This window comes from Anser anser (assembly GCF_964211835.1).
Source record: "Anser anser genome assembly, chromosome: 6".
Lineage (NCBI taxonomy): Eukaryota > Metazoa > Chordata > Aves > Anseriformes > Anatidae > Anser > Anser anser.
The window spans coordinates 22033752-22057109 of record NC_139726.1 but is presented as its reverse complement, the minus strand read 5'-3'; the positions used below and the strand labels follow the sequence as shown (position 1 = coordinate 22057109).

The window sequence follows — 23358 nt, the reverse complement described above, 5'->3', positions numbered from 1 at the left end:
TAGGGAACTAAACATGTCAGTACATTTATGGAAGTAAGTAAGTCAAAGGGTCGTATGAAATAAATAATACATTGTAAGCTCTGTGCTCCAATGTCTCAGGGAGCAAGTTTAATATTCCACTGAGTCATTTTTCTCATGTCATTTTTACATTTCAAACACTGCAATTATTTCATGTATTTTTACTTTCTTATTAACTGACTCACCGCAGGCACTGGTAAATTTTCCGTATTTCTACTGCTCATTTATATTAATTGCTCTTTTATTAACATTATCACAGGGAAAGTCAATGAAGGGTTCTCCCATTTTTATGGGGCCTAGAGGATGCAGATTCACTGTGGATGGTAATCAGAAGTAAAATATCATGTGTTCTTGCAATAAGTGTCAGATAATTGTAAAATATTTATCAACACCAACACGGTTAGAGTTCAATATATATATATTTCTAATTCTGTCTAACATATGCTAGGAAATGGAATCAGTTCTGAAGTCTGCTCTTTGCAGCATGGGAACATTTACCTAGATTGGGAGCTGTGTGAAATCAGCACCCATTACTACAGTGGAATGCAAGCTATCTGGCTAGCATGATGGTAAGTAACGTTCACAAAACATTCATAAGGAAACAAGCTAAAGAACTATTGTCCACAGAGAGCTAAAGAAGAGTTTATAAATTGAAAGCATTTAGACAGGAGCCCTTTAAAGATGAAAACCTATACACATGCTCACGGACTTGCAATATCCCATGAGTACTATCCTAAAGGGCACTTTTGGACATGTTACTCTATATCAAGTTTTATTTGGGGATTTATCCTGCCTCCCTCTGACAAACTGTAGCTCTGAGAATTTGTCCATTTCTATCTTTGTGAAGTAGAGAGAGAAACAAGGGTCTTGGACTAACAGATAAGATGTGTGCCTGTTATGTGACCCAGAACAGGGGAGCATGTCCTTTGCTTTCCTATTAAAAAAATAAAAAAGTATGTGATTCTTTAATATTGCAGGGTTAATATGCTTTAATGATAAAATAGAGGTGTGTCAAGGGACAGCATGGCATAAGTAATGAGTCCTGAGCAACAAATAATGTTATTTAACCAAAATAGTGCACATGTCCATTCCTTTCAGCCTTAAAGAACATACAGATGACCAAACACTGCTGTAAAGGAAGAGAAAAAAACAAATAATTTATACCCTGTACTATGCTTGAAGGCACTACAGTGGTCTAGCTCTACTCATACCTGCATGCTGCCAGCTAAAATAGGATCCTAAGTGGGTGTAAGAAAACAGACTTTTATTGATTCAAAATTGGGAGCTGGAGCAAAAACAGTGTCTCTGACTGAATCACCTTTCTTATTTTTCTTTTACCATTTTAATTTCCTCACTGAGCATAACTAATCTGTCCTTAGTCTCACAGCACCGCCAAGCATTTTTGTACAGTGATTTTGCTCAAAAAAGATGAGCTTTGTTAGCAACCTTTCAACTCTAACAATAAATTTCAATGGTACAATCAACAGAGCACAGTTTGATTTTCCATATTCAGAATGGACCAAATAAACAGTAATTCAGTTCTAGGAAAAGCTGACACTAAAGCAGTGGGATATCAGTTCCTTCCAGCCCTCCTCCTCCTCTCTGAAAAGGAATTAGCGTGATGCCTGCCATGACCCACTTAAGTAGTATATTGGTCTTAGCCTCTCTGGAATAGGTTTTATAATCTATGCATACACATAAGCGACACTATCACTTTTATCTTCAGAAAAGCTTTTCCTCTATAAACAATGAGGTACAATTTACTTATGCATCTGATTTTCCCAGTTATTGGATATCAGAGGTACACTATTATAACAAAGGACAGACAAGCCTGAGTCTCTAATGTACTGATTGAATAATATGATCTAGATAAATCTGAGAAAAAAAGAAAGCGCTGTCCTTTCTTTCCTCCTCTTAAAGCTGTCAGCAACAGCATTTCATAACAATTTTGATATCTAAAACTATGTGGTTTTGGAAAATGTGTTTGTTGCAGGTGTACGAACAATTTTCTGTAGACCAGTTTTGTGGGTCCAAAGGTTTTCAAAACAATTACTGTCCTTGCTAGGAGTAACACAAATAGATTCTTAAGCTTGCCAGACAAGGACACGATGCTCTATTTTGTGGTTTCAAGGTGTTAGCTTTCCCAGATGTCACTCGCCCTGCTGAGCTTCAAGAAAAGCACACTTTCACATCAATCTGATTCTAAAAAAATAAATAGGGAATTGAAGTTACACCTCTTGTCAGAAATCTATAAAACAGAAAACATCATATGTTTATTTAATGCTCCCAATCACTTGATTCCATCAAGTCACTACACACGAGGGAAACTTTTTGGTCCCCCACAGCTCCCAGAACTAAATGACCTGCCAGTAGTTGACTGATGGACATTTCACACACGCCTTCTACAAAACATGCAGACAGTATGAGAATCACCTCCAACTCTTGATGTTATCCAACTGTAAGTTTTTTTATTTTTTTCCCTCCTAGGTATTCAGATGCAATTCAAGTTTCTTGCAGTTTGTTAAAATTCCTATAGACTATTATTATTATTGTTTGTAGGTGTATTATGACAGTTCCTAGGAACTACTTACTCATTGTTCTCCTAGTTCATGCACCCTTCTTCTTGAAGCAGTTTGCAACTTGTAATCTATAACATGGACCATTGAAATCACCAAAACATAGTGATCTTAGCTAAAATCTAGATGCTATGGTTCAGCAAAAATCAAAAAAAGACAGAAAAGACACAGGAGGGGTAGTCCAAATTTTTATGTAATTTCACTTATAAAATTATAGAATGGTTTGGGTTGGAAGGGACCTTAAAGATCATCTGGTTCCAATCCCTCTGCCATGGGCAGGAGACCTTCCACTAGACCAGGTTGCTCAAAGCCCTGTCCAACCTGGCCTTGAACACCTATCTGGTGAAGGGACAGTAGGTTTCTTTTCCCAGGAAAGATACTATTATCATGCTCCAGGACTGCATCTCACAAGGGGTTTGCACTATCCATTTCATAGTTGTTGAGCTAGGGACTGGCTGTTAGTCGGACATTGAGAACCCACCCACAAGGCACAGCCTCCATGAAATAAGATTTAATTCTTCAGAGAGAAAAGCTTCCATCCTATCACTGTTAGGGAAAGTCATAAAAGGGACACAACTTTTTCATTACAGAAGGATATTGTGCCATCAAGGCTGGGCAGAGCTGACTATTTGGCATAAAAACACAGTGCATCATAATAAAATCATTTAAAGCAGAATCTGTGAAAAGAGAAGAAAGAAAACAAGAAATTAAGCCGCAGCAAACATTTTGGGGACCACAAGGATGAGGCTTCTTTCAGCTAAAAGATCTTATTAGCCCTCTGCAGATAATAAAGGAGTCTTTTTGCACTTTGTTTGTATGTATTAAGTATGAAAATGTGAATGAACAAATATGAGCTGAAATATTAACCTTTTATTCTTGTCTACATAGATTTTATTGCACTTATGTTAAGAAACAGCCTGTGCTGGAAAATTTGGCACAGCTAACAAAATAACAAAAAAAAAAACAACACTTCTGTACAAAAGTGAAATATTTGGGTATATTTCTTCTCTACAAATGTAGAGATCTTAGCATAAGAAGTATCAGGCCTGCCACGCCTGAGTACCTAAGAATTGCTGCTGCAGCTTTAGGGAACTGCAATATTAAGCAGCACATTTAGTATGTACTATGTAGGAGAAGGCAAACAATTTAATTCTTTGCTGATTTCCTAACAATGAGCAGAAGACCTAATAAATTTAAATTAATGGTCAGATTTCTGTTTTTATTTTGATTTAAAAGTATCACTGCTGCTACATTTAAATTAAAATGTATATGGACAAAATGATTGGTAGTACTTGTATTTTATCTGACAACAGGGAAAGCTCTTTTTACACTTAATGTGATGTGTATTAGTGCTAGTGTAAATCCCAGGTTTGCCTTATCTTTGTACTTGTGACAACAAGAAGGATTTATAAAGCCTGGCTGCAGAGGCCAGTATAAACTTTATTTTACTTTTAAACTATGCAAGTCTTACATGGAACCACTGAGAAACAATAAACACTATACTCTGGGGTATCGATATTACAGTGCAACTTTTGAGAAAAGAGAAACATAAAAACGCTGTAAGTAAGTGATGTGAGAAAAAATATGGTGATATAACAGTTAACCTAATATTACATCACTGCTTCACTGTAATTCACGTTTGAGAATATCTCTAAGTTGACAAAGCACCAACATAATGGTGGGACTTTTTATTTAGATAATATATGATCAGGGGCTAAGTTTGAAAGGATTTCAAAAACAATTCAATTTAGAAACATATATAATACATTCATAATATGAATAGTGAACTTGCCATTATATACTTGCAGGTTTAAAGAACAACATTCTGCTTGTAATCCTAACAATTAGGCACCTATGAAAAGGTTGATTTTTATTCTTAAAAGTGATTAATACACACAGTGTAAAAGGATTTCTGTAATCTTTCAATTCTTTCACCATTTATGGCCTACTATCCAATACTCTGAGGTCAGTAACAAATTAGTTGTGGATCATTTAGGAACACCTTAGAATATATACTTGTTAGACATCTGTAATGTCAAAAAACTTGCTAAAGCAATATCCTGTAGCTTAACGTACAAGTCTCTGCATCACTTTATCATAAGTAGGAGGATTTTTTTTGTGCCTAAATCTCTTTTTTTCTAAATTAGAGTACTTAGTGACAGTAAAACAGTAAATATCTATATCCTTAGATGTAAATTGGTTGTTCTCCTTACACAAATGAAAAGCAGTCTATTAAGTGCAGTTGCAGCAACCCGCATTCTTGGGACTTAGCCCAGAGTGCACGTACTCTTTTGATTTAGAAGTCTTCTTTCCCTGCACATGGGAAAGTTATCACAAATTAGTAATCTAAATGCAATGTGATATGGATATGAACATTTGGGAAAACATATCCTAGCATAACGCAATGGCTAGAGGAATCAAGCTAGTTCACAGTATTAAGTGACAACCAAAACAGTAAGTATGAGTACCATTATCATCTGGCGGTTAATGCATGCTCTTTTCTGGCATTATGGTTGTGCCTATTTAAAGTTCTGACTAGTGGTCTGGCACCTTTTGAGATTCTGCTGTTCTACTCTGAACCAGAAGTATGAATACAACAGAGCAAGCGAGGAGGACTGGATTGTTGTCTCTAGTCCTAGATTTTGTATGTTTTCTTAAGGATGGATGGCTCTACTTCTGGGAAAAACTACCACCAGATGTTTTTCAAAACAACATGTTGCAGTGTATCCACAGCTTGCTGTATATGCAGTAATAATAACGACACAGCTTTTGTCATGTACCTGTTGCTTCATTTAAAGTTGCTTCAAGGCGCATAGTTTCTAGAAAGTGCTCTAAAATTTTTTCTGGGGTTCCTGACATCACAATATACCTGAGGGAGGGAAAGGAGCAGTTAGCGTCTCATAGGCAAAATGACAAATCAAGAAAAAACTGCATACCAGTGAGAAGACAAGGAGTACTAAATGCAAATACCTACTTGCACCAGAATCTCTGTGTGTCTTAGGATGAAACCACTCACAATCTTTGTTACCCCCTGTGAAATGTATTGCAATAACACTCTCCACCCTACCCAGGGAGTGTGAGATGACAGACAGCCCCCTCCCTGTACAAGTACTCCATCACCACAGTTACACTGCAATCAACAGAGCTGCACTGGTGTAAACCTGGGGAAGTGCAATCAGAAATGCTTCTCCACTGAGAATGAATACCTCAGTAATGATAGCAGTTCATAGTCATTAGAGGGTCTTAATAGACTTACTCTGAGCATGAAATGAGAACTAGTGTGTATCATTGTCAGAGCAAGGAAACAATTTCCTCCAGCAACACTGATAGGGGTTGGTCTGAGAAGATGGGAACAGATAATGAAAGACCACACTGTACCTTCAAATTTGTGTAATGCCTTAGATAGCTGAGGTAAGTAAGCTTTTGCAAGTGGATAAACTTACTATTGTACCATTTCCAGGATTAAATTGAAAGGTGAGAGAAGTAATGCAGTAGTTAGGTTACTCTGCCTAATGCAAGAACACTGGCAACATTTTAGGTACCAGCAGAATATCACAGGATATTGCTACACTTGTCCTGCCATCTTTTTTTTCCTTTCCTTGCGGATTGGATTTTTCTTTTTTAATCTTTCCCTCCATTCTTCCAATCTTTGCATTTTTTCTTCTTTTTTTTGGAATCCGACTGATAAAGTATGGAACTTTAAAAAAAAAGAAAAAGGAAAAAAAAGAAAGAAAGAAAGAAAGAAAAACCCCCGAGAAGTGAAGATACTCTGCTCCTGCTGAGAAATAAGTGGTGGAGCTGAGCTCCTGGGAGCTCCTCCTCACTTTGAGCGCTGACCGTCACAGTTCTTTTACCTGCCAACCCCTTTGGAAGAACTGTATTGATGTCCCAAGAACACAAACACTTGTTAAGCCAGTGCACATTCTCGCAGAGATACTAACCAAGTATCTAAGTGAGTGAAGCAGAGAAATCACAGGTTGCTGTACTCTGAATATGAAAGTGAAAATGAACAGTGGAGCGACTTGCAGGGCTGCTGAATTTATCCTGCATGAGTGTGATCACCCATAAAGAGAGAAGTTAGATCATGGGAATGAGAACTTCAGAGCTAGTTCTTCGAAGCAAAACTGTCACTGTTTGAAAGCATGGCTCAGGGAGCTGTGTCTCCCCAGGAGAGAAAGCAGTAGAATCCAAATCACAGCTCAGAGGATCTGCTCCTAAAGTGAAGTTTTCCCCAAGATTAAGAAGAAGAAAATGAGCTTCTTGGTTGACTCGATGTCTTGGGGAAACAACTCTGGGATGCAGAACATTTCTCTAGTTCAAATACTATGTACCTGCTTCGGGAGCAAATCCCAAAGGGCAGCTCATCTGTAGCGGTATCAGAGATGTGAGCTACCTATTTAAGAACAAAGCAGCAAGCCTTTAAGAAGAGGTCCCTGTTAAGTCTCTCTTTTGGGCCCAATTACTTTCAAAAAGTACTGAGCACTCGACCAACACATTCTAGTAAACACATTCTGGAAATCCGAATAGACCAGTAATTTGATTTGGAGTCTTGACCATAAATGCAGCCACTTACTTTTATCTATTAATAAAAGAAACAAAAGAAATGTCATCTTTAAAACCAGTGAACTCACTCTGAAGATGTTAAACAAAAAGATGCTGCCAACACACTGCTAAGAAAGACTACCAAAAAGCAGCCAGTGAACGTTCAAAGTAGCTTCCTCTTCTGTGTACCTTGTGTCTGTTCGTCATAGTTACCAGCGAAAGTTCCCTTACTGGCACATTGATAGTACACAAAAGCTGACCAAACATGTAAAACATTTACAGAAAGCAGATTCTGAGCTATACCTGCAAAAATTCCTGGAACATAAGTTTTAAAATAATCAGGGACCATAACTGTCTCTAGCTACTTTTCATCAAATTCTGAACAAGAAAATGTTAAATAATAGAAATAATGCTGGTGCAAAGAGTTTCCAAGGAAGGTGGTGTTTAGAACATGTTTAAATAAAACTTTGACTTTTGAAAGTATGAAGAATTCATCAGACCAAATAAAACGGATTTAAATCTATGAAAGAGTCACTGTGCGTACCAGCTGCTGATGCAAATCTACTGACTGCAGTCAAGTTTCCCTCGTTTAGACAGGAAAAAATTGCTGTAAGAGTATATCATTTCCTAGGAACATAGTTTATTTTTCCAATAGATCAAGTGGAAGATGAAATGGCAGTTTCTAAAATGTGTGAAATGTGTAAAATACAAGCAATGGTTTGTTTAACCATTCACAGATCTTTACAAATATTTATACTCAATTATAAAGATAAAATATGTATGTGAAATCCCAGCTCAGATAAAAACTGTACCCAAAATATCTCATAGTAAATTTGCTCTTTTTTTGAGAAAAAGTAAGATGCAGGGTGAAGGATTCAAAACTTCTTTGTGCTTATTTTGTTGAAGTTGCTCGAGCGTTGCTAAAGAAAATGATTATGTGACAGGAAATTGTGCATCCATTTGTAAATAACACATTTACAAAGCCTTTAGGGGTTTTACCAACATTTGGAATTATAATAGCCTCACTCCACTCTTATCACAGTAGCATCCAAACAGAATTGTACTTTTCCCCTTTCAGTAAGAAAGTAAAGAAAATATAAAGAATATTGTTATTACAGTGCAAACCTCTTCTGTAAGATAAGCTGTGCAATTTTCATTGCATGAAATCTTCATTTGTATATAAATTGTACCTAGCAAACTCTTCTTAGAATCCAGAGTTTAAAATCCAGAATGAAAATATCTATGCTTAACAATAAAACAATGTATTTTCCTCATGTCTTTTACACAGTAGCTCTGCTTAATATGGTTTCAGCATTCTCCACGTGCAGTCTATTTAGAAGTTATTACATGAGATAAGTATTTACAGTGAGATCTTTACAGAATTATTGTGAAAAGTCATAGAACTAGTGTGCTGCTGGAAATGGATATATTATCCACCATGGGGCATGTGACTGGCTGATGATTAATAAAAAGAACATTTTATATACTCTGCACTTTTCCACAGAAAGGGGGAATATGCTATTGTTTGGATAATAATCCCATAAGAAAAAGTTAATCATTGTCTGACGTGCACTATTGAATCAAAACATACTTGTGCTGAGGCTGTGAATTTCCTTGATTAGAAACTCTATTTCCTGCTGGGATCTTCTCCAACACCAAGACATCTTGGTCGTGTTCTTTGAGCCTTACAGTGTTTGCTTCCACATCCTGCAAGACAAGTTACTTTTAAGAAAGTAATTGCACCGATTTGGCTAATTAGTTACTCTGAAAAAATGCATGACTCTCAAACACAAAGACGCTGTGGATGGTTCTTCTCCCCTGTGTTTATCCAACTTTATTTGCTTTTTGAATAGGCATAACCCAGAGGGAAGCACTGGCATTGAGGGAAAGGCAGAGAATCATTGGAGAGACTGGAGCAAGAACCATGAGAAAAACTTCTGGATACACCAAAGGAAATTTGCCAAAAGAGAGAGTGCCTCCAGAATTTTCCACATGTAATATATTTTTTACCCCTAGTTTCCTATGAACATTATTGTGCATAATTTTAACTTAAAAAAAAAAAAAAAAAAAGAAAATCATACTTAGACCAGTAAACTGTCAGAGTACTGCTTTCTTTTCATTTTCTACTACCAGATCATACTAGAAAAAGAAAATAAAAGAACTAAATATAACATGTATTTAAATAACACAGATGAAAATCAGTAAGACCACAGACTTCCATCTTCTTTGAAGTATTAACCAGAGCTAAATCAGTTGGAGTCTCTATAGCCAATGCTAATGGCAACCTAGTTCCCATGTGAACAGTAAACATAATCATATCGCTTTTTTCTAGCACAGTACTCCGGAGTTACCAGGCATGTATACTTTTCAATACAGGGTAATACTGTTTTTGACTTCCTATACTATGAATGATCACAAAACAGCTTGTATTTGGATGCAGGTTTCAGTTATAGAATTACAGTTGAACATTGGAACACATCTGCCCTAACATTAATAACTGGGAATTAATAATTAATTAATAAAATTAAGCTGGGAATATCTTTGTAGAGCCCTCTGATAAAGATAGCTGTGTATTTAACTGTACCTTATTAAATTTGCCACTTGATTTTGCCTTGAACCTATGGAGTTTAAGGCACCTGACACTGATTTATCTAGGAGAACAAGAGATCTTGTTTTATTCAATATTTGGATGAGAGATCACCTAGAAATCCTAGACAGTACCAGGACAAACAGAGCGCTTGGCAAATTCTAGACCAGAGGAATGTGAGAGACAAAAGATTACATTTGGTCACATTTTCATGGCTAAGCTAGGAACAGAAAAAGAGGAGAAGTGATTATACTTTACTTGACCTTCTAGACTGTCATATCCCTGTTCTGCAATTAGGGACACTTCAAATATGGTTATTAATATATCTATACAAATAAGACAAGACTCTAGAAAGATTTGGAAGTTCTGACATCATACTGTCAAGGTGGCCCTTCCCACGCTTACCCTAAGGATTCTGTTGAAATCCTCCTTGTCTACTCTCAAGAAGTGGCAGTTGTCTTCACGCAGAACAATAGATGCAGCTCTAGGAGCATCATTCACAAGTGCTAGCTTGCCAAAATCATCTCCTTCATGTAGAGTACATACCACACCCTGCACAGAGCAAAACATTTACATGCAGAAACCCATCATTACTGCGAATTCTATTGAAAGTCCTTGTACAAACACCGGACTTCACAATCAAATACCAAAACAAATCTATTTGGCAGGAAATCAAAAGCCAAAATAATGACTAGGAAACAATACTTGATAGCTGGTTATTACTATTACTAAAGAAAGGCAAGAATAGAAAAGAATTGGCTTGTTCTCTAAAATTACATTCAGCACGAAGGACTCTTCTAGCCCTGCTGAAGAAAGTTGTTGAGTTATTCTCTTTTTTTTAAAGAGGCCCTGAAAAATAACATCAAGCTTGCAGAACGTAATACTACATCTTCAGCTGACGTAAATCAGCAGAGCTCCATTTACTTGAATTTATAGTAACAGAGAATCTGGCCCACCCTGTGGCGTGAAATCCACTAGTCCCTATGCTAGATTTTGGTGGAATGCTTGATGTTCAGAACAGAGGATTCTTATTCATTGAATGAGAAATCAGTAGGGAAACAGGGATTTTTAAAGACTCAATGGATTGCTACGTTAGACATGCTTTTCAGTATATAACTTTACTAAAAGAGGTGCCATAAATTCGGAAGGTGTCCATTCAACCCAAGAACCACTAGTCACAGAGCATCACTTGTCAGATGTGCCTAATACCTGTGATAAATATTAGTTGTACAAATATTTGGGAAGATGGTGGTAAAAGGTACAGGACAAAAACCCCCATGAGACGCAAGCCTGTCAGTTCACCGAATTCCAGCAAATGGCTTTGTCCTAAAGATACTGCTGTAACTGTGTTGAATTACATTTAGAAAGTGTGTAATATATACCAAAATTATACAGCATTCAACTAGAAGACAATAATTGAAACCACTGGATCATTTCTTAATAAAATTACATTCAATTTGTTTCCTCAGACAAAGCAATTCTGCTCTAAATTAAACGGTATTCCTTCAAAGTTTTTCCTTACAATTTCAATAATAAGGATCATATAAAAAGAATTCTGAAAAAATTACCTTGCCATAAATGACTACGTTTACTGATCCCTTCAGGATAATGTACCAAGAAGTACCTTCTTCTCCCTGATTAAATACTACAAAAGAGAAAAAAGATTTTATGGTGAGAATATAGTTATTCAAAACATAAATGGGCCAGATCCTGCACTCAATAAAATTCAAGGTAACTCTATTGCAGTTGTATTAATGACTGCCATGAAAAAGGTCATACTATGATTTTAAAAGTAATTGCCTTCCGATTTTAGGGGAAAAAAATCCATGTAGTAATTATTTTATAACACTGATGTGAAAATTGCTTTTATTTTCCACATCAATTGCAACAACGACTTTATCGATACACGTCAGGTTATCAGTTTCTAATCAGCACACATATTTGGATCCCACTAAAAGTAGTGTTCTAACTATTCCGTAGCAGCTGTGAAATTGATATTGTTAAATATAAATAAATGCCTTGCTAAAACTTATCAGCATAAATAGATCTGAGGAATCTAACATTTTAAGTCAGTAAGATGGCTTTTTAATACAAGGATAATAATAAAATACCTTTTGCATAAAGATTGGTCCAAATCAAAATGCCATATACAAACACATCCAAATCATACGTGATGCATAAATCCAACCAAGAATATAGACTTAATTTTGCTACTGCTCCTGCAATTAGCAACAGGCGAAATTAACACCTACTACCCAGTTTTTGAACGCTGACTGCCAGTCAAATTTGAAGAGTGCATTTAAGTTTTGCTCTTGTCATTTAAACATTAAGAATTTAATGCTTATGCCACAGATAAGAAAGATGATCTGACAGGACTCCTTTTACTTACAGACCGTTCCTGCTTTGGGATGTGACTCAAAAATGAGGACACCTGCTAATTCTCGCTTTACCTTAAAATAGAGAGAGAGAAATTACAGTCTTTATAAGTATTTTATCCTTCCTTATTACATATAACCCAGCCACTCCTTTTCTTCCTGCTGCATTGTTCAGCACTCATTCAGAATCACACAGCCAGACGGTCTACTTCACTCAGTGTCCTATTCCCTACCAATTGGCTTCACTTAACATGAGCTCTACATTTACTCTCTCCAAATAGCTCAGGCAAGGGCATCCTTAAGATACAGTTCTCCACATCTTTTTTCATATACACACAAGCGAAACCATCATAAACAATTAACATGATGGAAAATTTCAAACGGTAATAACTAATTTATTACAGAAGATTGCTATCATCAGTTACCCTATGGGGCTCTGTGGTACTGCTGCTCTTCCCTCAGAAATCAGTACCCTTCTCCTTACTGACTTAAATTTGGCAACTTCTGCTGTGTCAGGCTGCAAGGCACAGCTGTATGGACCTGCTGAGACCTCTCTCTGCCTGACAGCTTCTCAGACAAAATGTCCAGCTCACTACCTCTTTCAGGAACTGGAGAAAGTGACATTGCACTTGATGTCAACCTGTTCTTCTTCGGGTTTGTACTACTCTGGTGTGACTAACTCCTATGACTGACAGGGCACTTATCTCCAGTGAGACAGCTGCTGTTTAAAACCACTTTTTCCTCACAGTAAACACTGTTAGCATTGTTTTCACAAAGTGAGAGCAGCACTGCAAAGCTCATGTTATCCTGGGATTTTCTGTGTGCCTTATGTCTCTCTTCACACAACCACAGATCTGCATGGACTTTGAGGCCAATTTCCAGGCAGAAGGATTCTTTTTTTCAGAGAATCTCAGCTGGTGATAATCAGAAGGACTACTATGTAACTTAAAAGTGCAAAATACAGATAAAAAATATGCTCCAACGTCTTATTAGCATTAGCGTTTTCGTGCTGTTCTCCTAGATGTTTAAATTGAGAACAGCTGTACTTCTAGATGAATAACCTTTAGGCCATGAAGAAAAAATTGGGGAGGAACCCTCAAATTCTGGACACAATCCAGATGACAGTATCACCTGAGATGGATAGACAAATTCAGGCTCTGATATCCTAAAGGCATGTACCAAACCTTTGCCTGGGCACCAAGTGTAAACATCCCTTACCAGCCACCTCTCCCCAAACTCTTTCCTGACAGACAGTGCAGAGCATTCCCTGTTTGTTTGCAGTCTGGCAAAGAAGAGGGATTTAAAGAGGTGCTTGGACATTCTTTATTAGTACACTGACCGGTGAACACACCCACAGACCTGTTGTTTCCATAACTATTAGTCCACCAAACTCTTTTACAACCTCTGTCTGGAGGCAAAGAGGCTTTGACAAGGTCAGGAGGTATGCCACCATTAGCACTGTTCTATACATTGTAGAGGGCTTTCATATCCCATATGCATCCTCAGGTATCTTCTCCATTGTTTCAGTCACTTGCCTCTGCAGTGAATGAATCCTCTTGATGAAGCCAAGAATTTGGTTTGTTTTTAACACTGTATTATATAATTGTTTTTCATTCATACATTAAGTTCATAGGCTTCCCTAGCAGGGATTAGTTCACCACCATGCAACTTGACTTTTATCTATTTTACTTCCTGCTGCCTGTAGCTTATCTAGAAAAGTTTTTACTTTAGGAATTATGCCTTGATTAAAATTAATAAACATTCCGTTTGCTTTCAAGTTGATTGACCATTAATCTTCTGGTTCATAGGAGCAATGTTGTCTATTGCTTCTCTGAAGAATCCCTCTAAGCTAGGAGTGATTTCTGTCCTCTGCTTCTGTTCATGACACACATAATACGCTGACATTTCCAAATTCTTAATAAAAACATGGAGTGAACTGCACTTCTTGCATTTCTTCAAAATGCCAATTATTTCTTGCAGCTCGTATCATTTACCGTATTTCTATATGTTGCTTGTTGTAGATTCTAAGCTCAAATCTGAATTTCTTCTGAGCAGGAAATAAGATGTTTAAGATTTTTTTTTCTCTGCATTATGTCTGTATTATTGAAAGTCTTCTCCACTGTCAGTACCTGTCTATCTTAGGTAGTTTCTTTTGTTTGATTTAAAATGTGTCATTTCTGGCTCTCAGAGAAATCTTTCTTTAAATACCTTTTCTTCCACCTACCAAATATGCTAAAGGATTTTGTCTGGCTGTTCCCTCTTAGTTCAGTTACCCACTTTGGACGTATAATCTGTTTGAAAAACATTGCTCAGATGTTATATTTTTGCAGAGTACTATCTTTTTGTAATGCAGTTCCATAATTAGCTGCATCTGTCCAAGTTAGCTGCAAATTATTAAAATCATCAAGAGCTTCCAAAGAAGCTATTATAAAAAATAAATCTATTTTTTGACTGTCTTCCTTCTTCTGAAAGCACCCATATCTTGCTGTTACCAAGAGCTGTTTAGCTCATTTCAGTTGCCTATACAGTGTGTCACTGCTGGTGAGACTTCAAACAGTTGCATTCTCTCCTCCAGGTATTTTCTCCATGTAATTTATTCCTGGTTCACTGCATTGCCCTTGCTTATTCAGAGGGAATGCACATGAGGAGGTTTTCCTTCAATCTAGGACCAAGCTCCAATAGCCAGCACTGCACAGTACACCTTTCTTCACTATGTAATTCCTCTTCCTAACTGGTTCAAGCCAAGACTTCTAAACATTCAGAAATCAGACATCTCTTCTGCTGAAGCTCACTCAGAAGCACTACAGTCCCAGGTGTGAGGTCAGATACCATTCATCTTAATTTAAACTCAGATATGTCCCAAGACAGAGGCACCTGTGACAAGCAAGTCAGTTATGGACTGTGCAGAAACACACAGAGATTCCTTTAGCTGATACACGAAGGACAATCTTTACAGCACTTGGGTGATCCTCACAGGTGGGAATGACTTCTTTGCATAGAAAGTATAAATGGGAAGGATTGTATGAGCTCCAATTCTAATCACCAAATGTCACAATTCACCCTCCCTTTTGGCAATCAGTTATATGTTTAAAAAAACTTACTGTGGTAGAAAGATGAGATAAGGCTTTAATGTGAAGAAGTTCTTCATATATAATTTCTAAATCATCTATAGTTCTCTGGCCAGGCCTATAGGTAGAAAATTAAAAGAACAGAAAAATGCAATAAATGTCCAAAGTAATAGCTTCAGAGAAGTACAAAACAACCCATACTACTCTTGTACTGTCTACTGAATAGGTCAGTTATATTTTTTAGGCACAAAATAATTGTATGCTGAATATGACTCAATTAAACCATGTCTTTTGCAGAAGAAGAAAAAGTAAATCAAGGAAAACAGTATTACATTAAGTCAAGAAAGGAAAAGGAACTAGTTTGGACATTTTTACACCTTCACAATGGACAGATTTTTGCCCCAGCCAGCAAGTTTAAATTAAAAAAGACATTGAGTTTTAACACTGCTGCCCAGACTGGTGTAGAGCAACACTAAGAAAAGGCCATGCAGAGTCCAGAGCCACCTTAGTGGATGCACCTCCAGCACTCTGCGCTGCAGGGGTGCGGGCACACCCTAGCCAGCTCTAAGCAGCTTGTACATCCTAGCCAGCTCTAAACCAAATCTAACTGGTGGCAGCACAATGCTGAGCACCAGTTCTACCAAGCACAAGTCTCCTGAAGCACAAGTCCTGCAGAAACAGGGCTGTTGAACCTCACCGAAGCACTGCTCAGTGATCCTGACCATGGCCTGCTCCTCACCAGGGCTTGCAATGCACCCACTTCTGTCACAAGCACACAGTATGCACAGGGCTACAGAAAATAACGCAGATCCTAAGCACCTTTACTTCATTCACACTGGCTACAGGGACAAAGGACCATTCTGGCTGGAGGACTGAAACACACACAGGATGGAAGCCCTGTGAAACCACCTGAATGACACCGAGCAGCAGCCATGGCAACCACCTTACAGAGATCCCGGTTAGACAGCTTGCCTGACGAAATCAGGTGTTCTATATGTAAAACTGTCAGATAAATCAGAAATGATACATAAAGATCTGTTCCACAAGGACTCCTGAGCCATGGGTGGGACCTTACTTTTTTTCACATGCAGCACTAATTAGTTGTAGAAGATGGACAATAGCAGTGGTTTGTAAAGTAGCGTTTAATTTCTGTTGAACAAATTCCAAAAGGAAGCAGTGCATCTTGGAGGACACTATGATTGCCACAGAGTTAATGCTGAGTGCTGCTGTTTAGCCACATGGGTAAGTAAGAACCACTCACTATTCCAACTCCTCTCACTGAAAAATACGAGATGCTGCCAGGAATGAAAAGCATGCATCAATGAAGGGATAATCCTCCTACAGGACAACAAGAAATGAGGCTGTTACTGTGTTTTAAATAATTGTGTTTCTGCAGCATCTATACACTGGCAAATTTTCTGATTGCTAAAAAAATGGCACAAATGCTCTAAGGACTGCAGTGTGTCAGAGATGCCTTGGAAGATCTAATGACTAGTACTCATGAGAAGGATTTGTTAAGAGTTTTTGAGGAACTTTTAATCTCTTCCTGCATATAGCACTACAGTTTTTTTGCCTGATCCCCTTTGGTTCAACAGTCTGTCTAAATCATGTGCGAGATAGAGGGAGTAACCAGCTCCAGGAGTAACAGAGCTCTTGCTCTGTTGTATTTCACCTGTTTGCAAAAGAAGTTTGACGGAGACTTCTTTTGGATGAAAGAAATACTGAAGAAGTCCTAGAAAATATAAGGACAACTGACCTCTTCTCTGCCAAGCAAGCTGTATTTTTCATCTGTTCTTCATTTACCAGTGACATGCACTTATTATTACCCAGATGAAAGACCAATTTATAACAAAAATGTCTTGGATGAAATTCAAGTTATCCTTTTTTTCCATACAGAATGGAATAAACTATATGGGGAGAAACAAACTGAGTTGGTACTGCTATGCCCTCTAGTGACTCAAATTATTCTTTTCTATTTCTAAATCTGTTGAAATTACAAGGCTGCCACTCCTAGTGATTTATGGGGGGCAGTAGAAGCTTAATTAAGTACAGAATAAAGATAAGCCAGTACCATCTACCTTTCCCTGGAGATTTAAGAACCACAAGGTAAAGATTTTAATAAAAAGTACTCCCCACAGGAAATAACAACATTAATTTTATTGCACCCTTGCAAAGCCTGCATATCTTGGAAAACAGATAAGGTAGTGTATCAAATTAACAAATTCCTACAAGAAATTAACATATGAAAGGATGATGTCTAACTAGATCAGATCTCTGCCAAGACAAAAGCGTGCACTCTTTTTTCAGTATGTCCATTTGTCTCCTGTGTTAGCACACTGGGAGGACTGACAATCTACAGTGGATGTACCCAGTCTTTACTTCTGCTTCTGCAGATGTCACGTGGAGAGATATTAGGCATCACTGCTTCTATAAAACCTGTGTGGTGACCCACTGATGTTGATTTGTAGGATCCTGCTGTGTAAAGACCTAGTTTCTGCAGGGGACTTATTCTAACAGCAATAGCTGGTTATAGACAGGATAATAAATGGCATAGGTATAGAGAACGAGGCTACACATTAATGGATAGGAAAACTCAGGTGGTATTAAGTGATCAATAAAAACTGCTCCGTGTTTGGAGAATTTATCAAGGTCAGAAACACTGAGCTTCTCTGTGACTAGGATGTTGACAATAACATAGCACTTCACCACTGATAAACCATGTACATACAAACAATATAATTAACCAGAAAATTCTGAGTTGGTAAGAACAAGTGAAAAGATCAGAGGTCCCATAACACTGGGATTGTATGTCAAATAAGCATCTTTCCAGAGTACAAGTTTTGCCTACAAGTACTACAAAGAATACAGAGGAGACGAGAATAATTTTACCCAGTATCTGCATCTGAGTGTGGAAGCGAATGCATGTTCACTTACTCGAGTATGGAAGCTGATTCCATAATCTTTGTACTTGAATCTTATGGATTAACTCCATAAATACCACTTAACACAAATAATACCTGCAAATATCAGTGAACTGATATGTGGAGAGATAATCTGTATTTCCTGTCCCAGGAATAATGCTTAATTCATTAAACGTCATCAGTAGGAATCCCCACCAAGGACTATGGAACTAAATACAGTCTATGGGAAAATCTAGTATGGTTCTGACTACTGACAGCCAGGTGGAACATGATATATAAATAAAAACAATAAAGAAAATATAGTTTGCTTAATTTTTACAGTACCTTCAAGAAGTTATAGATTAATAGCAGTAATTAAATTATTGTTTTATTATATATATGTTTTGTGCTGTTTACTAACTTTAGATGTTTAGATCTCCCTAGCATCCTGTCTAGCTTACTTCTGCAAGTGACGCTAAAATTTATTTAGTGATCATATATGGAATCAAACCCTCTTTGCGCTGATAATAAAATTTGCTGAGCACAATTACCAAGAATGTATGACACAAACTTATTGTTTCAGTCATACTGTTAACTTACTGTACACTGGAGTATTAAAACAGAATACAATCCATTGGAGTTACATACCATTTCCTAATGAACATCATCCTCTCTTTAAAGACTTCTGTTATCATTGCGTCCAACTTTGTACATCCTATTCCATTAGGGTTAACCATCAAGTTAGCTATATCTGAACACTATTCAAATCAGCTAAAAATAACTAAAAATATATTTTCAGTATGTATTTTCACACTGAAGGACTGAAAAGTTTGTAAGGAAGAGATGTATTAATTCCACAACATTTTTTGCCAGGGACTTGCTCAAGGTCTGTACCTGTGCTCCAGGCATTATAGGGAGCAGAGAGCTGTGTTTGCCACTTCACAAAAGGCTATTTTCATATTCATAGTGTATGTGTTTCCAAAAAAAACCCTAACCAACCAAAGAAAAAAAACCGATAGCAACAAGAGCCTGCCAAAAATTCCCTGAGCTCTATTCTGTTTTTTAAACTATAGAACATTCTTTCACAGTTTGACAGTTAAAATGCTGCAGTTAATGTAATAAACAGAGAATTTTTTAAGTTGGCTGTCAAAACAAGTGACACTTTTTGCTAGAGATTTTCAGATTTTGAACAATAGAAAGTACCTTTCAAAGCAACAGCTTCATTATACAATCAAATTCTCAAAGTAATCTTCTCATCAAAGAATATTGTCTTATTTCTTTCATGGTAATTATCGAAGTTCTGTAACCTCTCCGGAAATGGTGACTATTGTAAAATGCAGCTGTGTTGGTTTGAAAATTGTGGGTCCTGTGCAGGTCAGCTACAGCCAGTGTTTCTAAAGCCCTGACAATTCCTTGAACTTTTGGCTGCTGTAATGGTGTCTAGTCAAAACTAGCAGGGCTTTGAGGATTCAGAGATTTCAATAGCTTTGACACACCTCAGCACAGACTGGATTTTCAACTAACAGGATCATAACATATGTAAACTGAATACTAGAACAGTAGTTAATATGGTGCCTGACAGTACAAACTTGCTTCCATGAGCAAAGGGCAGCAAAAATAAGCACTTTCAGGGACAGGGATAGGGAAAGATGTCAGATGGCTGTCAGTCTTGAGAAAACCTCATTCCCTTCACTATATTGCATGAAAAATCTCCTATGAATATTCTTTCAGGTGTTGCTGTGCAAGTGACGACACGGGGAAAAGCGATACTTTTCACAGCACCATGCCAACCTTTCAACTCTGCAAGGAGCATGGATGATAATCAACACTGATCTTGCCAGCATAAACTTACACTGGCTGCTCTGAAAGTCATGATGGAAAGAGAATGTAGCAAGCTGCTGAAAAAAATTATGACCTAAGGGAGCAATTCCATAAGAACCAACCTGCTCAGTCAGCCTGAGGCAAAGGAGAGAGTTCAGAGCTGCAGGGTCACAGCACACAGGGTGCTATTCACAGTCTCCTAATGACTGGCATCTGCTCATGCCTGTAAGAAGCCCTCTTTCACTCCTCAGTGGAAAAGGCAGTGGACATCTTTGAGAGGAGACAATGTTGTGCTTCCCAGACACCATAAAGGTTTATGGGGGCACCATACTCCCAGACTGGTTTGTCTATGCATTTTGTGTGAAGGGAGTGTTCCTTTTGATTGTCCTTGACTAGACAACTACCAAACAGAGGAAAGAGAAGCTATCCTTTAAAAAGTGTTGCTGCACAGCAGTGAGATCTATTTTTATGAGCACAAATATCTGACTGTACTTTTTGAAATTCAGTGCTTTCATTGAGTTCTTGGAAAGGTGTCGTCTAACTTGTATTCACAGGGTAAGTCAGGTCAATGTGCAAATATGCTTATGATCTAAACAGATAACACTGGGAGAAGAATGGAGCAGGGAAAGAATACAGATAGAAACAGAACATGAACAAGCATGTGCGTTAAGTCGATTCAAGACATTTTTAGTATAAAAATATTCTCACATGGTAGCCAGGGCCCGAGCCTATCCCATAATAAAGACAAACTTTGTCAATGGCCTCAAGAAGGAGTAGGATCCAGCTTTGTGTACTACTTACCTTTCTTGAACTGACCCTTACAAGTAAATCGTTAGTGAGGGTAACCTTGAGTAATTCTCAGTGCACTTAATTAGCAGTAAAGTATGTCTTCAGTGGCCCCTAAACACTACCTGCATAATAAGGAGGCTGCTTTCAATTGAGGATCAAACAGAGTTTATATTGGTTGCTTTGAAGTCACTATAAAGCTGCCTGTAGAAAAGGGCTTTAGCAGAGTTTTCAGTGTGACCAGAATGTATTGCTGAAACGATGGTTAGCCAACCAATAAGTGAGAGGACATAATATGATAGGTACGAAAAGGTTAGGCAGACATCCTCTGCAGCCTATGTATAGAAAGCATTTTTTTTTTCTTAAAATACTATTTTATAACAATAAGGATAGATAAATAAATCTACCAAGCCACATTTCACACCTTGCTAGTAAACTATGGCAGGGGAAGACCAGTCTCTCTCAATTCAATAAAGTTCTACCAAAGATGAGTCTAATTAAGGGCTGCCATTTATGACTGTAATTGAAAGGTACCTGCTGTGCTGTCAGCCCTACCACTCCACTCATTTGCAATAACCAAAAGCAGTGTAGTTAATTGAACGGCATGCCAGCACTGTAAGCGTTAATGGAATCTGCACCTTACTTTTAGGGATACTCTGAAATGAAATAAAAACTCATAATGCTGCATTTTCCACAAGGTATGATAGCATTCATAGCCTTTGATGACTATTCTGAATACACAGTTCAATTTATAAACACGAATAAGGACCAGAAATTATTTAATACTGACTTACAAACTTTGGAGTTTGAGCAAACTGGCACCGAAATGAAAAAAATGGCTAAAGGATGCCTGAAAATATATATAGCTTCCCCATGTTCCCATGCAACAAAAAAGGCCTGTGCGTAATATTAATTCATTAATCTGCTTACGGTTTTCTGAGAATCATCCTCATATGAGCATCTGGCCCAATCTGAGACAGGAAAAGCATAGTGTCCTGCAGCTCCTCATCACACTCCTTTTTCTCTTCCTCAGTTGGCAAAGGGGCATCTTCACGCTCATCATCCAAAAATCGGTAAAATAAGTATTTGTCCTGAAAGTAGTGTTCCTGATCCACTGAAAAAACAGAACATATCAAACACTAATCTCTCCTCATTCAAATTAAAATTGTAGAAATCTGCATAGCATTATACGTTGCAGATGGATTAATAAAGAAGAGAAAGAAAACAGAAGAACTGCAAAAATATAAATCACGCTCATTTCTCAGGCGTGTCCAAATTATATAACTTAGAGGACACACTTAAATTGTGTACCACAAATACTTTCCAAAAGACTTCAATTTATGTGCAGTGTGGGTGTGCATATATGTGTGTGCGTGTATGTTTTCTTTACTAGATCTGCTTCTGTTCTTATTGTTTCAAACCATTTTATTTAAGCAACTGGGAAAATAGTTATAACGAATTTCTAAGATGTGTTCTCTGACATGACCACCTTACCATACCTGTTTCAGACAGGGCTGAAAGGTAACAGATCAAGAAGCATCTAAACTCCTTTTCACGTTCCAGAAATGTCATCATCAACATATAATTCCAAAGCCAAGTTCATTGACTTATATCTTTGAGGAAGAACTTAATGGACAGTCTTCCAAGATAAGACTTCTAAAGAGAGGCTATGACACAACAGAAGACAAACTCTTAATCTTCCAAGCAAGCCAGAGAGGTGTGTTGAGCTGGATGTCGCGATGCAGTTGCAGCAACATGACCTTGAGAATTCAAGACAGTATTTGTCAGGAATTAAAGCTACAGCCCTGAGGGAACGGAAGTGGTGGAAACAATCTGTCTTCTCAGGGTGGAAATTTCTCCCTGGGACATGGGAAGCACAACAGACAATGACTGGAAGTGTACTGTGACAGGGCTGCTGTTCTGAACTTCATAAAACTGTACATGCAAAACTTCAGATATGAATATTGGTATAGAAAGCTGCCTTTTGAGGGCTATAACATCTCATTACCCAGTAAATCCTGTGAAGTGGAAACTGAGGTGACGTAAAATACAGTCAGAAAACTAACATAAAATCCCAGATCTCTCCACTGGGATATTTGGAGTACTGATTTTGGGAACCACTCAAAAAACAGTGAATTTCATTCCAAAATTATGAATCTGAACAAAAAGAAATGCTCACAAACACTTCCAAATCTTTCACTTGCAAATCTTTGACTTGAAGATCAGTTTTGTGTATAGAAATACATGTTGTTTTTGGTTTAAGTGCTATCCAGCTTTTGCAATATAATCACAAACCAGTGCACTAATACATCTAATTACAGTTGCTACCACAATATTGCAATTTCATTTATTTTTCAATATTTTCATAAGTTATAAAGGTATATTGGTAGCAAGATTCAGTTAAGACTGTCTACATGTTGCACTTGCACTTATAAAGATGCCGATCTGTAGCTTTTCCTTTGGACTCATTAACCCCCTTTTTTTTTTTTTTCCAAGAAAGAGATCTACAGAGGTAATGATGGGACACATTGCCCATGTTTTAGTCAAGGCTCTGATTTTTTTTTTTTTTAAACTTACCGTGGTTAAGAACACCTTCTTCCAGCAATACTTGCCACATGCCAACAGCCTGGCTTCGGAATGGACGCAAGGACTTTGCTGCATCATCCAGTCAACTAATTCTGTCCC

General features: G+C 37.6%; 1 protein-coding gene across 1 annotated transcript in view; it reads right to left on the bottom strand.

Annotated features, from left to right (window-relative positions):
* The window catches only part of RAPGEF4 (Rap guanine nucleotide exchange factor 4), a 154033-nt gene that overhangs the window by 31357 nt on the left and 99318 nt on the right, over window positions 1-23358 (bottom strand). Inside the window, 10 exon segments of the mRNA XM_083842534.1 lie at window positions 3183-3271; window positions 5375-5463; window positions 8728-8843; window positions 10129-10275; window positions 11292-11368; window positions 12113-12173; window positions 15200-15284; window positions 21604-21787; window positions 23251-23310; window positions 23313-23349. Coding sequence (XP_083698660.1) covers window positions 3183-3271; window positions 5375-5463; window positions 8728-8843; window positions 10129-10275; window positions 11292-11368; window positions 12113-12173; window positions 15200-15284; window positions 21604-21787; window positions 23251-23310; window positions 23313-23349 — 945 coding nt within the window.